This window comes from Eleutherodactylus coqui, chromosome 1 (genome assembly GCF_035609145.1).
Source record: "Eleutherodactylus coqui strain aEleCoq1 chromosome 1, aEleCoq1.hap1, whole genome shotgun sequence".
Classification (NCBI taxonomy): domain Eukaryota; kingdom Metazoa; phylum Chordata; class Amphibia; order Anura; family Eleutherodactylidae; genus Eleutherodactylus; species Eleutherodactylus coqui.
The window spans coordinates 301,340,819-301,358,930 of NC_089837.1; the positions used below are offsets into that span (position 1 = coordinate 301,340,819).

The following is an 18,112-nucleotide window of genomic DNA, read 5'->3' on the forward strand; positions in this document are numbered from 1 at the left end:
ATGTATCATTGATTAGCTTCGTAAAAATATGTAATCAGTTTTAGAAATATTACCAGTGACCTAGTATATAATATGTTAATATCTAAATGATTGACTTACATGAATATTACTAGTTTTACCAGAATAAGGAAAAGCAATGTCATACAATAACAATACATTTTTCATGCCTTCATGCTGGTACTAAAAATGGGATAAATCCAGACATATTTCTGTGTGTAACTATGAGTAATGATAAATCTTTACAAATTCTCCATTAATTGTGTAGTAGGCAAATTACGTACTTAGACAAGTGAATCTACTAGTCTATCTCTAGTTATAACTGTTTAACTGCTTCCTACACCTATATTCTGCTGTTCCCGGAATCTCACTTTATGGCTATAGTAAAACAACAGATGACTACTATGCTTTAATTTTGTTTAGACTATAGCTAAATTGTAAAATCTACTATTGTTAATCTCTGTTTCTTATGAAAGGAAGGACCGTGACTTCCATTACGATATATAATGCTGTTAAGAAAGATCTTGCTTTCTTATATCAGCCAAAAAGTTGAGTTTATGTAAACATATGAAAAATGGGCAAAACATCTGCCTAATATAAGGGCAGAATATTAACACTTCCAAATATAATGTATCATTGTGCTATTCTAGTTGACTTTTTCTATGGAAGAATAATTTATACTATGTAATTGTTTTTCTAACAGTTTTGAGATGGTGGACTAAAGATGGGAGACTGGAATTTCCTTGGGGTCATCCTGGAGGAAGTCCATATTCACTCGACAATAGTTGGAAAAATCTGGCTCACTATTCTCTTTATATTTCGTATGTTGGTTTTGGGTGTAGCAGCTGAAGAAGTTTGGAATGATGAACAATCACAGTTTGTATGCAATACAGACCAACCTGGATGCAAAAATGTCTGCTATGACCAAGCGTTTCCTATATCTTTGATTAGATATTGGGTTCTTCAAGTTATATTTGTGTCTTCGCCATCATTGGTATATATGGGCCATGCTATTTATAGACTAAGAGTCCTCGAGAAAGAAAGACACAAAAAGAAAGCCCAACTGAAAGGAGAGCTTGAAGGTGTAGAGTATGAATTGACGGAGGACCGCAAGAGATTGGAGCGTGAACTCAGACAACTAGAGCAAAGAAAGCTCAATAAGGCTCCACTCCGTGGTTCTCTTCTTTGCACTTATATCATACATATATTCACCAGATCTGGTGTTGAGGTGGGTTTTATGGTTGGTCAGCATTTACTTTATGGAGTGCAACTGAATCCTCTCTACAAATGCCAGAGAGACCCTTGCCCTAATGTGGTTGACTGTTTTGTATCAAGACCTACTGAGAAGACAGTATTTATGCTGTTCATGCAGTGCATTGCAGGGGTTTCTCTATTTCTTAACATTTTGGAAATAGGACATCTGGGAGTAAAAAAGATCAGAAAAGGATGTTTAGAAAGATATAAACTGAAAGATGAATTTGATGAATATTATATGAATAAAGCCAAGAAACATTCCACAACTACTCACACATGTATTGGTACATCAGCTAGCCCACAGAAGACCCTTCCTTCAGCACCTAGCAACTACACATTGTTGATGGAAAAACAAAATGATCCAACTGTATATCCAATTTTAAATCCTCCTTGTGGATTCCATCCCATTGTAGATTTGCACCCAGGTAATAGTAATACATGTATTCTTGATGAACAGGAAACGAAATCTGCTAATGAGGTGAACTCTGCAAATACAGCAGAAAGCCAGTTTCATAACAGCAGTTCTAACAATAATGAAAAAATAAGTAAAACTCTTTCTTCTGACAATAAGCCAGCAAAAAAATATCCACAACGGAAAAGTGGTTTCATAAGAAGTTCTCACACAAGTATTGAAAGTGCACCAGGTGTACCAAGGGGAACAATGAGTGAGATGCCTTCTGAAGACAACGAAGATTGCTTCAAAACAAATTTTATGTGTTCTACATCCAGCAATGCAGCCCGGAAAACTAGAAGGATCAGTGCTCCATGGCATTGTTCTAGAGAAAGAAGTTCATACATACAGGATTCAATATGCAATACCAGAGGACGTTATAGCTTTAATGCTAGTAGATCATGGGCTCAATCGAGGTCTGACCTGAAGCAAACTAGCCGACCGGGGACACCAGATACTCTAGGAGAACAGAGTCCAGAACGCAAGCAGTATAAAGAGTGTGATGGCCCTATAACCTTCTCCCCAAATCGAAGGATGTCACTGGCAAGTAACGCCAGTAGTCGACGCGTTCCTACTGATCTGCAAATCTAACAGTCACTTTACCTACACATTACACTGAGAGAGATGTTGGTAATATATTCCATCATTTAAACTTTTCAAACAGCTATTGCATATAAGATTTTTTCTGTATTAATTTCGACCTAAACTCTTCTCAGCGGTTTGGTTTGAACCAATATTACTATACTGGGTTAGGGTTTAATTGACTAATGTTTCGCATTGAAAGACTGACTTAGTTGTCCGTATATATGCAGAACTGATGATCGGGAAATACTTGTCATCATCTAATTGTATTCCTTAACAAAGTAGTGGTTATGCAGATTTAAAAACATGGATTGCTTCTATCAGGCGAATTTAGTAACATACAACTAATTACAGCAGTGGGTAGGGATGAGAAGGACACAAGCAAACAAACCTATTGATGTGCACCATGGTTTAATTACGCACTAAATTCAATGTTTCAATCAATATGTAGATGAACTCACAGGGTCCAATTGGTTGGTCACCAAATCTTGAGCTTCTGTCATGTTATACTGAAATGGCACAGTATTCTCCCAGGTTGTTTGTAGTAATTTTAGTGGCAGAATCAGTGACATCGGAGTGGGAGACGTGCAGTATAGGGATTATGGCCAAGAGCCTCAGCAAGTGCCTCTATGGGGACCAAGCTTGGACTGCTTCTTTTAGAGAAAAGTGGAAGATCATGTTTAACAGAAAGCTGAATTTTTTTGTTTTAAATGGATTAAGTTAGAAGTAATTTCCTAACTTACTGTTGTAACCCTCTGTAACTGTAATTTACTCTCTGGAGTAACTTTAAATCCAGCAGGGAACTTCAAACTTGAGATTCTACATAACTACTAGGAAACCTTCGTTAAACTTCAGCATGCTGCTCAGACTCGAATCTATTTGCAGATTATAGAGTGTCATAAATATTGTCATTAAACAATTTAAACAGGGTTGTCTGGTTACCTAACAACATTTCCCCTTTAGTGCCCCCTGTGCTAAAATAAGAAGAGGAGCACTATTCACCTGTTCCCTGCCGTGGCAATCTAGCACTGTAGCCACACTGTGTTCCCGATGTTTGTTGTAACATATGGTGTCAATGGAAATCAGGTGTCCGCTGCAGCTTCAGTGTCATGTTCCCAAACTTCTGGCATCATGGTGCTCAAGATGTGAGCGATGATGCCAGGAGAACAAGTGGTCATGCTGCAGCCTCTGATTGGTGACATCAACTGTCAGAAGAAAGGCCAGGACCACAGCTGGGCTGCAGAGGAAGGAAACAGGTAAGAACTGTTCCTCTTCTTATTTTAAATAAGGGAGATGGAACAATACCTCTGCAGTGCCACCTATTGGAAGGCAGCATTCCTTCAAATCAATGTTAGACTCTTTGTACAAGCCTTGAAACAATGACTGGGATATGAAAGCAAAGCCAGAATCCATGCATAGACAGCTATTTTGGGATATTTGCCCCTCATCAGTGTGCAGTAGGTTTCTGGCTTTGCTAGAGAGAGGCCTGCAATGTGGGTCAGAAACGCTATCTTTTCTCCTAAGGGAGAGCACCTAGGCGGTGAGTTAGTGAAGAGACTATTGGAAGGCAGCATTCCTTCAAATCAATGTTAAACTCTTTATACAAGCCTTACTTTCAATTGCTGGTCATTGTTGCAAGGCTTGTTTAAAGAGTCTAACATTAGTTTGAAGGAATACTGCCTTCCAATAAGTGGCACCGTGGAGGTACTGTTCCATCTCCCTTATTTGCATATTACCCAGAGGAGCATGAATGGCCTTTTAAGTCTCATCACTTACCATCTAGTTGCTCTCCTTAAGGAGAAAAGATAGCGTTTCTGACTCTCTTCTTATTTTGGTACAGGAGCACTAAAGGCATGTTGTCCAGTAACCAGATAACCACTTAAAAAAGTAATTGCACATAACTTTTGACACATCATAGTGACATGTCAGACGTTTTGATCAGTGGATGTCTTAGTGTTGAGATCCCTATGATCACTGAAACAAAGGGGTGGAGTAACTCAACTGACTGCTGTGCCCTTTTAGCTATGATCAACTCTACTTGTTAGCTGAAGACAAGCTCATAAAACTCTATTTTAATTTTGAACTTAGTCACTTTTTTTCAAACAAGTTGTGTTAATGCAATAGCCAATGTGATAACTAGCAGAACACCAAATCCATTTGTTTACCTAAAATGACACTTTTGTGCTGAGAAATCACTCAAGTGTCGGCCAATAGAGGTCTTCCTTTCTTCAAATTTGCTGTCCATTGCATGTTGTCACGTGATTCCTGTTTCTAGCAACAGAAATAACAAGAGGGAGAACAGGAAGTAGAGGAGGGGCATGACTCATGCTGCTCATAGAAATCTATGGAGAGACAAGGGAGGAGTTGAAGGGAGTGAGACTCACATACAGACGTGCTTGGTAAGTGAGTGATTTACAACTATGGGAATCACAGCTCGACTGCTCAGTATGTTCCCAGTATCTTCCACAATTATATCATTTCTCTGTGCTACATACAATGCAGAATCTGATCTTTTCTCCATGAGAAATGTTTAGAACACAGCATAGCAGCTAAACTTCTCCGACCAGCTCAGAGAGAACTGAGAATCATATTCAGTTCACAGAGGGTAAAGATGATGATAAGTGCAAGATGCAAGTCATATAATGAACTAGTGTTATTACTTATGTACACACACAGCAACTTATTTTGTAAGATCACCTGAAAAGTCTGTTATGCTTTAAGCCAACATCTGGCAGTATTTACATAAAAAAGGTAGAAAAAAAAACAAGAAAAGAAAACAATGCTGTGGAAAAAATCCAGAAAAATGCTGCAAAAAAATGTAGCTTTGTCCTAAAAATGCTGTGTGTGAAACTAAGCTAATGCGTATTTTAACAAATTTTTTTCTGTTTTTTGCTGAAAACACTATGAATTTTATTGCATTTTTTTTGGAAGCATTTTTGTTGGCAATTTTCAATTCATTACATTTGTAACATACGTTTACATATTTCTTATAGAGAGGCCTATTGGAAAAATGCCAGAAAAAAAAATGCCATACCTAGAGCATGCTGTATTAAGAAAAAAAGCTGCTGACCCCAAAAATGCATATTGTTTGTAATGCATTTTACATTTCACTTTACTTTACTTTACTTTCACATCTAGCCATAACATTTTTGGTCAAGAAAACACAGGTCAATTAATGCGAGGAAAAAGCCACTAACAATGCAATTTTTTTCCCTAAAAACTGCAGTGTTTGAAGCCACCCTAAGGGGGCCTTCATACTTGGGAGAAAATCGCATGATTTTCGTACAATAACTGAATGAGTGAAGACACAGAATTATGAAACCCATGATTTTCAATGGTTTAATTCCAATTTGCGATGTTTTCACTCATGCAATGTTGCATGAAAAAAAAATCGCAGCATATTTTATCTGTTCGCTTTTTGCTTTTTTTTTATCTCCCAGCTTTCCCATTGGAGCCTCCTTTTTATAGCATTGCAAAGTATGAACTTGCGATTTTGTGTAATGTAATGTGATCCTAACATTGGAAAATCCTATTGAGTATTGCACTATAAAATCGCGGCAAAATTGCGGCAGAAAATCGCAAATGGCAGCAATTTTTTTGCAAGAGAAAGCATCAATGGCGCTCCCAAATACTGTGGGAAAAAAGACCCGATTTTGCCGCGATCTTCTCGCAGCGAAATCGTGATCGCCAGTGTGAAGATGCCTAAAGTGTTGTCCAGGATTAGGTTTTTTAGTAATTACCTTAAATCACATTAATGAAAAGAAAAAAAAAACCTGAATTAATAATTCTGCTGCCTTTTTGACATGGTCAGGGCCCCTTCACTGACTGCATGTAAGCATTACTCAGCTCATACATAGCGCCCCCTATACACACATTGCATTAAATGAAGCTCATCTCGTGGCTATTTCATTCTATAGATCCAGTGCTGCATTTGGACAGTACAAGATATACTTGAATTCTGATGGCCTCCCTAAAAAAACTGTTTTAACTAAAAAGTTGTGGATTGTTAAAGTGTTTCACACAAGTGATGGGGTAGTCTAAGGTATTCATCCATATTTAGAGGGAATGGTTAACCAAACATATTCGTATTCGCTATATAATAACTACATTTTCTAAGTAAACTTTCAGAAAGCTTCTGACCTATCAGTGTGACACATCAGATGTTTTCATCTAGGTGCTGAGACCCTACTGATCACAAATCCTAGGGGCAGAAATGCTTAGCTGAAGACTAAGCGTCTTTTGGTGTGATGGCAAGCAGTATATAGACTTTGTATTGAGCTTTACAAGGTTCGAAGGCGAGACAATGACAGCCAAGTAGACATACCACATGTCAGACATTTTCTGAAAGTTGTGTTAGAGTTTTTTCATGGGTGAAAGCACATTTTTGTTCCATAAATCGCTTACCCTCAAATATTTTACCTGCTCCTGTTGTTTTTTGTGCGTGCAAATACAGCGCATATTTGTGAATGCAAAAAAATACCTAGAAGAGCCCATGTATTTGCTGTGCAAATATGCAGGTTTCCTGCGCATTCGCGCCAGCTTATTCTCTTCAATGGCCCATTGCACTGTATAATACACACCAAAATAGGTCATGCCATGTATTTTTCACATGATTGAACATCGCATGAGAAAATATGCTCATGTGAACGAGCCCTTATATTGTAACGTTTCAAGAGATTCTCCAATTGCTGTATTCTTTTTGTTTATAGTTGGCTGCCAAAAGATATGACTATCTTATGTGGTTGAATCAATTGGCTATACGTGCATACATGATCAAAATGCAGCACTGGGGCACATTGGGGTTGGCACCTCACACCATACAGGCGTTCAGCTGCCTGTAGTTCCCACAGAACCATATACTCTTTCTTCTTCATTACTGCCAATGGATACCAAGGGAAATGCCAATGGACTCTGATGATGTGGCTAGCTAGCATCTGTTTAAGCAGCATCTTGGCTTCATGATATAACACTGGGAAGATATGTCTTGGTATCTCCCTTTGGAATCTCATGCTCTAAAGGCTGAGTTAACCCGAAGTCTGTCTCACATCTGCCTAAAAGCCATCAGGATATGTTCCCAAAGTTTCAGCAACTTCCTTAAATTCACTGGGGTCAATTTAACTCTTTCCAGCAGGACCTCTTTTGAGACTTGCCATCCTTTGATTCCTGTTAGCTTAGTACGAATTTGGCATACAGTGAGAGCACGAGGGTTGCAGAGCCGTTGTCACAGGTGGCTCTATGGTCCATCCAGACAGTGGCACCAGAGGTGCTGTGCTTGGGGTGTGTGCAGTGACCCAAGGAATGTACCATGGTACACTTACAGGAAGGCCTTGTGTTGTTGCTTTCCCGCCCTTGGCCTCTGCACCAGTGAGTGTGAAGCTGACTATCAGCCAATAGGACACCAGCTGACATCAGGCTAAGCTCTAGGCTTAGAAGAAAGGGAGAAACTGGGTTTCTCAGACATACAACACCTTTTATGTCCATGGACGGCACATAAACAGGTGAGACAGGACAAGTGTTGCCATGAATGTTCTGTAGGACCCGCTGGGCCACCACATTAGCACAGGTTGCTTGGATGTGTCAATAAACTCAGCCACCTCTCATACCTTGGATGTGATGGCCAGTGAGACATATTAAAGCTGGACGGGGTCATTATCTTTGATGAGAATGTCCCTTTAACTATGCTACTCTTTGGTATTTAAAGTGGAGTCAAGAATAGTCTCTACTTTTGTAAGAGTACTCAGTATGTCAATGCGCTTACCTTATAGTGTTTTTCCTGTGTTGCACAAGGAGACTGAATATTATTGCTCTCAGATAGAGAAACAAAATAATCTTGTAAATATTATACATTTTAATAGAGAATAGATAACATTTTGATGCTAACAGTGCAAATTCTTGAGGTTAGTCCACAGATAATTATGAGAGTTTTATGGACTGCTGTTAATTAGAGACCTGGTGCCCCCACTATCCCTGGACTAGATTACTCAGATATACCCCACTATAAATCCTTCAGAGACATTAAAGGGGTTGTCCCGCGGCAGCAAGTGGGTCTATACACTTCTGTATGGCCATATTAATGCACTTTGTAATGTACATTGTGCATTAATTATGAGCCATACAGAAGTTATAAAAAGTTTTTCACTTACCTGCTCCGTTGCTGGCGTCCTCGTCTCCATGGTTGCCGTCTAATTTTCGCCGTCTAATGGCCAAATTAGACGCGCTTGCGCAGTCCGGGTCTTCTTATCTTCTCAATGGGGCTCCGTGTAGCTCCGCCCCGTCACGTGCCGATTCCAGCCAATCAGGAGGCTGGAATCGGCAATGGACCGCACAGAAGCCCTGCGGTCCACGGAGGGAGAAGATGCCGGCGGCCATCTTCACCGGGTAAGTAAGAAGTCACCGGAGCGCGGGGATTAAGGTAAGCGCTGTCCGGTGATCTTTTTTAACCCCTGCATCGGGGTTGTCTCGCGCCGAATGGGGGGGGGGGGGGGGGGGGGTGTTGAAAAAAAAAACCCGTTTCGGCGCGGGACAACCCCTTTAAATCTTGTGTTCAATGCATTAAATATTTTTATAAATTTGTATTCCCACATCCTCCTGTCTCTTTGGGATTTGAAATAGCTTTTTAATATTACAACCCTCATATGTTCTGCATTGTATCCTTGGCTACAAATGTGCTCAGCTGGGTAAATTGGTCTTTCTTGCTTTAATTGTGTGGTGATAAGATCTTGCTTTATGTCTTCGCCTTGTTTTGTAAACACAAAGGCCCCAAATAAGACATTTAATACACAGGATCGAGTACACAACATTAGATGTAGAATATGTGAATGTCCCTGGCATCTTATAGTCCCATTGTGTATTGGGGTTATGTATACTGTCTGTGGTCAGTATATGTAAACAGGTTTTCTAGCTCTGTACCTTACAGCGATAAGTTCCTTTTTGTTTGTCTGAGGGCAATAAACAATAAAACATAACGTTTCTCAAATATGGAAGTTGTCAGTAACATAGCAGAGGAGGGTCCGGGAATATGATTTTCAGACGGTCATCCTTGTGTAGGGTATGATGGAGCTTCCTTGCACTTTCCATAGCACCTCTAGCTGTGGCTTGTAGGTCACTACTACAGGAGGTACATGATTGTTTAGTTCTGTATTAGAGCAGCTGAGTTCTGGGTATCCTGGTGGTTTGGGAGATTTGATAATTAATTGAAGTGTGATGGTAGCCCTGATTTTATAATGTTCATTCCGTATGTTGTTCTGGAGCAAATCAAGTTATATCTGATGGTCTGACTGTAGGCTATGGACTTTTTGATGTGCTTTGGGGTATGTGGGTTGATCAATAGGTGTTTGGTATAGTGATATCTGTATTGAGTTGAGAATCTTTATGGTGGTGTCCAGAAGATTAATTTCTGTATTTGAATAGCTCAATGTTAGGTTTATGGTGGGGTGAAATTCACTGAATCTTTCATGGAAATGTATTAATTCTTGCTCAGCTGATTACAATGGCATCAATATAGCATATCTCAGATGGTAAACACATTAAAAATCCATTGTCTACAGTGAGGTCATCAGATAAAACCAGATCTTTTCCAGCCCAACGGACAGGGATGAACATTTATATAATCTTAAAAGAACATTATTAAATCAGGTCTACCATCCCACTTCAAATCACCAAATCCACCAGGATGCCTAGAAGTCAATGGCTTCAATACAAAGAAAAGGGAAAAAAAACTATTGTATACCTCTAGTAGCATAATCCACAGCTAGAGGTATTCCATAGTACCCCACACAAGAATTACTGCCTTTCATGCAATTCTTTAAGACCCAACCTTATATCACACTGGTGTTCTCCTAGAAAGTAGCACATTTTTAACTCATTGCCTTTTAGAAGAGCCACTAGCTCGTTCGTAATAGCTACTATAGCTACAATCAGATACCTGTTAGAAAGTAGACTGTTACAGTGAGAAGTGGGTTGTATTGTATGGGCACTGTTTTAAAGCACTACTAGGCAAAGTTTCTTGGTGCAAGCATGAGTTATGATTGACTCCTAGGGTGACGTTTTCCTGGTGACTGTTTTACCCCCAATCTGGGTAGTCATTTTACTGACCTCGATGGTAGGCTGAGTCAACCTTGAGCCAGTTACCTGAACAAAGCAGGGATTGAACCCACAACCTTCAGGTCGTGAGTGAGAGCTTAGGCTTTGTCTGCTGCCTTAACACTCAGCACCACACAAGACTCCTAAGCACTACTATTGGAAACAATTCATGGCCTTGCATGAAATGATCGGAGAATTCAGTCCGAAAATGTTGAGTTATTGTACCTTCATTATTAATATGTCTAAAATTGGAATCTAATACAAATTTTAAATGGTTTCTTTATTTACTAGGTTTTGTTTTAATGATGGTAGTTGTCAGTCTTTCTTACTTATTATCTGCATAAAAGGTAATGTCACATCATGTGATTTCCATTAACTACTGCATGCTGTGACGTCAGCAGAGATTGGCTTAATCCATAGGCCATTAAGCTCATAGGCGATGAGGGTCTAAAACCCTGGGACCTTCACAGTTAGCAGAACAAAGGGCAAACCCTTCAATATTTGTTTAGTGACATAGCATAGACTTATGACTAGAGATGAGCGAGCATACTCACTAAGGACAATTGCTGGATCGAGCATTGTCCTTAGCGAGTATCTCCCCGCTCGGGAGAAAAGGATCTGCTGCAGGCGCGGGTCACAGGTGAGTTGCGGCAGTCAGCAGGGGGGAGTGGGTGGAGAGAGGGAGAGAGAGATCTCCCCTCTGTTCCTCCCCGCTCTCCCCCGCAGCTCCCCGCCCGCCGCCGGCAGCCGAATCTTTGCTCCCAAACGGGCAGGTACTCGCTAAATGCAGGTACACGCTAAGTGATGCATAATATGCATGCGCTATATAAAGGTAATTACTAAATGCATTAACTAGTAAGTGTAGTGTGCCCTTGTTACACTGTTACTTACAGTCTTTTGTACTCTTTTATTCCACAGGTTGCTGTCTTGCAGTTGTTCTCACTGATGGAGAGAAATTAATAGAGAAGGTCACATAGCAAAATATGTAAAATACATTTCAAACGAGTCAGCACCAGCAGAGACAATAAAACAAAGACATTATTTTCAATGATAATTTTTGTGAAATGCAATATGTCTGGTATAATATACATGAATAAACACGAAAAACTTGTTTTTTTTTCTACAATTGAATTCTTGCTACTTCATTTTCTTTTTATACCTCAAAATGTGGCTTCTTGTAGACATAAACGTCTGTGAGCAATGTGGAGGGATGAAAAGAAGAAACGTAATATTTTATAACATGCTCCTTGCTGTATAATGGAAGCCTTACAAAGCTCTTGTATGCCTTAGAGCCAGAGATAGTAATGGGGACACAAGTTTGGCCTTTGTTTGCTTTACAATGGTTGGCTAATGTGCCATGAGAGGACCCAGACATTTCATCTTTTAAGCAGCGTAACTAATTCACTATAGTTATACTGTCAACAATGGCTTGTAAATATATCACATTACTTAAAATATGAACATACATATTTTATTTAGTGCTCATTCATATCAGCTTTATAGATTATTTTTTCCTGTTTTTAGGAGCAAAAAAACAGAATCCCTGACCAAAACTGATCAATTCCCTGACGCCACCGAATGCACCTCATTGGCAGGAGACAACAGTAAATGATACGTTTAAAGGGGACCTGTCACCAGGTTCATGCTGTCTGAACCACAGGCAGCATGAACCCTGTATAGATATGACCATTCGGCCCATGTAGGTTTTATTCTAAAATGCTGCTGCATTTCAGAAAAGACAAACCTTGACTCGGAACTGAGCTCTCGAGTCAGAGAGGCATGCCTCAACGGGTTCTCCCAGCTCATGTCACAACTAACACTCCGTTCCCTGCTTGTGTGTAGGGAAAGTGCTGTCAGTCTCGATAAAGCAGGTTGGGAGAGCCTTAGTGCGGTCCACCTCTAACTCCAGAACTCCAAGAGTTGAGCTCCAAGTCAAACTTCTAGCATGTTTTTTTTTGTGAAATGCAACAGCATTTTAGAATAAAACATGAATGGGCATATCTTTTCCAAGTTCACTCTATTGATAAATCAGGATACATGAAAGGCAAGGCTGCTAGAGACAGGATAATCCATATACAGCTGGAACAAAAAGTAAACTGTTTGGAACTACCTGAATTTCTGCATTGATTACCAATCATTAAAGTGTGTTCTGATTGTTATCCGAGTCACAAGTATAGACAAGCACATTCTAAACTAATAGCACACAAAGAGCTGGAACAGTCATGCTTTATTCTGCACTTTTGAGTAAACATCTGCAGTGCAAGGACAAAAAGTGAGTGAACGTTGTGTTAATACTCAACTGCAAGATATACATACCTACATATATAGTGGTAACTTAGGGATTACTCACTCAATAGGAACACCATCTTCTCCCATAACCCCTTAGTGACCACCCTATCGTGTTTTTACGTGCTGCCATTGCAGGACGTGTATGGAGGAAGATCATCCTGCTATCTCCCCCCATACATTGCGGGTGTCAGCTGTTTCTTACAGTTGACACCCGCAGGCAACAGCCCTGGAAAGCCACGTGGCCAATCGGGGCAGTTAACCCTTTAAATGCCGCTGTCAAATCTGACAGCGGCATTTTAATCCCCCGAATGATGTTTGGGGTCCCATATGGTCCCCCTGTGATAAGTCGGGAGAGCCGTGCAAGTTTCATGGCAGCTGAGGGCTGTCATGTCAGAATGCTGTGGGGTGGCTTGATAGACTTCAGATAGCGGTATGATGTGATGCTGTGGCATTACATCATACTGCAGGAGCGATGTGGTCCCTCCTGGGGACTAAAAGAAAATCTAAAAATAAGAACAATAAAGTTTTATTAATTATTAAAAAAAAAGTTATAAAAGTTGAAAAAAAACTTTTGCCATATTTACAATAAAAAAAATCTAAATAATAAAACAAAAACACATATTTGGGATTGCTGTGTACGTAAAAGTCCGATCTATCAAAGTAATGCCTTATTTACCGCACACAGTGAACATCATCCAAAAAATAAAAGTAAAGAACGCCAGAAATGCGTTTTTTTGGTCACCCCGTTGCCAAGAAAAATCTAACAAAAAGCGATCAAAAAGTCATATTTATTCAAAAATGGTACCATAGGAAACTATATAAGTATTGTAGTAATTGGACTGACCCGTAGAATAAAGTTATCATGTTGTTCTTGTTGCAGTTTGTGCGCCGTAGAAACAAAACGCAACGAAAAATGGCGGAACTACGTTTTTTTTTCACTTCTCTCTACTTAGAATTTTATAAAAGTTTTTCAGTACATCATATGGTACATTAAATAGCACCATTGAAAAATACAACTCGTCCCGCAAAACAAGCCCTCATACAGCTTCGTCGATGGATAAATAAAGGAGTGACAATTTTTAAAAGGGGGGAGGAAAAAGAAAATGGCAAAAAGCAAAAAAGATTTGTCACCAAGGGGTTAAGATGGTTGACGCCACTCTCACTTAGACGCTGGACCACTGAATTATTTGAAAACTCTGTCTTTCACCAGCTTTATTGCACACCGGTTTGCAGTATCACACACTGTATCATATACCCCGGAACACAAAACAACCTCTGAGTTTCCAACCTGCAGTGTGCTTGTCACCATACTCCACGCGGAGGGTCTAGGTGGCGTCTTCTCCTGTCAGACTTAAGACAGACGCAGTCTGGTCTGCACCAGACCTCAGGTTAAAGACCCATTTACACGGAGCGATGATCGCTCAAAGATCGCTCGAACAACAGTTTGAGTGACAGCTTTGAGCTATCATTTTGCATAAACTATTAACCCTTTCCAATCCAATTTGTATCCTAATTTTCCTAGGGGGCTTACTCTGTTTCTACCGTTATACAACAGCGCTATCTCCTGGCTAAAGCAAGTACTGCATGAGGTGACACGTTAGATAGGCTCCGACAGCAGGGAGACGCTCGCAATATACAGTAGGAGAACCCCGACGGACATCCTCCAACATCGGAGCTGTACAGCCTTAAATCATAATGTCTTCAGAGTTCAGACAGTGGATTGGAAAGGGTTAAGTACCTACTCAGCTACTTAAGTACCAATGAAGTGTGCAAATAAAGCCTTAGCTGAATGCAGTTAATAGCCTAAGGGCTCTTATCTGCATTCAGTTCCTTTGTTCTCCAGGAAACAATGCTATCAGCACTCCCTGTGGAGAATTAGGTAATTAGATAAGGCTGAAAGACCATTTTTTAGGTTGGACTGAATTTAATAATCAGCTAGCAGTGCACGATGGCCGCGCATTTAGACGCAACGATTATCGCTCAAATGATCGCTTTTTAGTGATTTTTGAGCGACCACCGCTCCGTGTAAATGGGCCTTTAGAGCTCCTGTAGCTGCCTCAGCAGCTTCTCCAGACACACCCACACAGCTGTCCCTGATTAGCACACAGAATGCCTGATTTCATGCCCTTTTTTCCTGCCCTTTGCATGCCATCCTGTGAACTACACTTCTACTATCTATATATATAATCCATGCTCAGAAAAATTATCCAGTGGATTTAGGAATAATAGTCATAATGCAAAGATAACTTAGGCACTACATACGGTTTATGTGTTAATGTTTTTATTGATGTATATACCTTTAAATGCTTATTAATGTTTAAATGCTTATTAATGAGTGTGGAGATGTGACAGTCATACAAAATCTGCCTGACGACCGTCCAGTTTCCCCATTGGCTGTCAGCTGTCCTGTTCCCATTTTCTAATATGCTGGATGGCAACAGCAATGGGATTGGCTGGCGGACAGTGAGGTGACAGAGAAGGCCCATGGATGGTTGAGTGGTGTCCCATATGAGTTGGTAGTTAGATTCCTGTCAGAATTAGTGGGAAGCCTGTGGAGAGAAATGATCAAATAAAGAGCAGAAGGAAGAAATAGGCATTTACAGAGTGGCGAGAAGAGCTGTAGTCAGTGCCAACAAAGATATTACACCAAGAAAAGAAAGATATAAGAAAATGATTATATATACACACCAAAGGATAGAAACAGAAGATTACAGACAAAAGATAGAGAAAGAGCAGAGTGCAGATGTTTTCCTGTAACTGCCTTCTGAAGTCGCCAGATAAAACATATTCTATTGTTTAACTGTTGCCCTGTCTCCTGGAGCACATTCTCACCAAATACCCCCCTGCACTAAGTACCACACGACCATCTTGGGGAAGGGACAACAACCCCCATGATCCCCATTTTTCTCTTTTTGCTTGTAGCAGGTTTAGACCTGGCTATGGGCTGGCATCACGATAAATAACTTAAAATTACCACCATACCCTACTCAACCGTGGGCAGCCAATTGTTTTAAAGTCGTACGCCAAATATTCTGCCGGTCGCAGCCTGCTCGGAGAATAGCAAAAAGGACCACCATTGCCATGACCCCCATTCCGAATGGTGCTCCACACCATAATTTCACTAAACAATAGTTTGGTATTTGTTAAATCAAGATACAAACTGTATCAGGCTAAGATGGATAGATAGAATAGCAAATGTTATACACTCATTGTCAAAAAACAATCCCTACCCTAGAATGAGTTTTGGGATTTGAATTAATCTTTCTCTGTGTGATTGTAACATTGATATCAGTAAGTGATTACAATATCAGAGCAAAAGGATCATTTATTGTGGAAAACTGAACACTTGAATGGAGGCTCTAGGACCCTGTGGTACCGCCTCCAGCTTGGATGTAAGATGTGATACGGGCAGGCATGGAGGCTCTAGTACCTTATTGTACCACCTCTAGCTTGGATACAAAATGTGATACAGGCGCGACATAGAGGCTCTAGTACCCTGTTGTACCACCTCTAGCTTGGATGTAAGATGTGATACAGGTGAGCATGGAGGCTCTAGTAGCCTGTTGTACTGCCTCCAGCTTGGATGTAAGATGTGATATGGGGGGCATGGAGGCTCTAGTACCCTGTTGTACCAACTGTAGCTTGGATGTAAGATGTGATACGGGTAGACATGGAGGCTCTAATACCTTATTGTACCACCTCTAGCTTGGATACAAAATGTGATACAGGCGCGACATAGAGGCTCTAGTACCCTGTTGTATCGCCTTTAGCTTGGATACAAGATGTGGTACAGGTGAGCACAGAGGCTCTAGTACCTTAATGGTATGCCTCTAGCTTGGATTTAAAATGTGATATGGGCCGGCATGGAGGCTCTAGTACCCTGTTGGGTTGCCTCTAGCTTGGATGCAAGATTTGATATGGACGGGCACAGAGGCTCTAGTACCCTGTTGTATCGACTTTAGCTTGGATACAAAATGTGATACAGGTGGACACACAGGCTCTAGTATCCTATTGAGATGCCTCTAGCTTGGATGCAAGATGCGATACGGACGGGCATGATGGCTCTAGTACCCTGTTGGGCCGCCTCTAGCTTGAATACAAGATGTTATAAGCACGGGCATGGAGGCTCTAGTACCCTGTTGGGTCGCCTCTAGTTTGGATGCAAGATGTGATATGGATGGACATGGAGGCATACAAGTTCCGTATGTTATCTTGCAGCATATTGGTCCAGATTTGCTGTAACTGAGCCTCTAGTTTGTGCAAAATCATAGACTATTGAAGTTGGTGTCCCATATGATCTCACACATGTTCTATTGGTGATTAATCTGGTAACTGGGCAGGCCACGAAGTGTGACAATGTTGTGGAGGTGTTCCTGTGACCCCTCGTTTGCGGACGAGCATTATCGTGCTGGAAAATGGCTCTTGGAAGCCGCCATGAGGGGAACACATGTGGCTGCAGGATGTCTTGAATACATCACTGAGCTGTCATTGTCCCTCGCACCACTACTAACTGGCCCCCCAGACCATCACACCAGCAGTGGGGACAGTGTGCTGCTCCACAGCAGAGGCAGGATTGAGGCGCTCAGCCCTAGGTCCCCAGACACAAACACAGGCATCGTCATTACTCAAATTAAACCTACATTCCTCGTTGAAGACAACCCGATTCCACTCTGTAGTAGTCCAGTTCCGTCATTCACGACACCACTGCAAATGGAAGCGACAGTGGGTGGGTGTCAAAGGCCATACATGTAATGGGCACCGTCAGACAACATTTTTTTCTCTCCAGTGCCTGGAAATTATTCCAAAAGAAACAGGGTCCTATAATGATGTTGTCACCTGTCTCTAAATAACAGACAACAAAACAGTTGGAGCTGTTTGTCCTTATCGGATAATCAAACGGACCCAGTCACCTTGCGTACGTGCCCTCACGCATCCACTGGTCCCAATACCATCTAACAGTCTGGACAGAACGGCCCAGGTGGTGGACAATTTGTCGATATCACCATCCAGCTTCTCGAATTCCAATAATGCATGAATTGAATAATTGCCACGATCGAGTCCTGATCTTTAGCCACACATTTTCTGTCATTCACAAGGGCAGAAGCATGGAAAATCATAGTGTGCTGTAAAATGCTCGGAATGACTAATAATGTGTCGATCAGGCCAGCTGTGTTCTTTTCTCAGCGCTGTATACCAGGTAACTCCCTCCCCCTCTGGGGTAACTTCTTCCATCTGCTTCTTTACGGTTGAGTGCAGAGATAGGCGATGTCAAGGTAGAAATGTGAGGGATAAACTGCCGGTAACAGTTTAAGAGGACAGGTACGGACATAATGACCTGTTATTCCACAGTACATGCACAGAGTTTTGGAACGTCTGAGCATATACTCCTCCACTGTTAGTTTGAGCCTATCAACCTGCATGGACTCAGGGTCACTAGAAAAGAATGTAGTAGGCAGG

At 41.0% G+C, this 18,112-nt stretch overlaps 1 protein-coding gene across 1 annotated transcript; it reads left to right on the forward strand.

Annotated features, from left to right (window-relative positions):
• The first annotated feature begins 721 nt into the window (after nt 1-721).
• On the forward strand, nt 722-2,293 carry GJA9 (gap junction protein alpha 9). Its single transcript, XM_066591879.1, has one exon. The coding sequence runs from the start codon at nt 722-724 to the stop codon at nt 2,291-2,293; it is 1,572 nt and encodes a 523-aa protein (XP_066447976.1).
• The last annotated feature ends 15,819 nt before the right edge of the window (nt 2,294-18,112 follow it).

What these genes read in the sequence shown, in the direction of transcription:
- GJA9 (XM_066591879.1), top strand. Translation starts at nt 722, where the DNA reads ATGGGAGACTGGAATTTCCTTGGGGTCATCCTGGAGGAAGTCCATATT.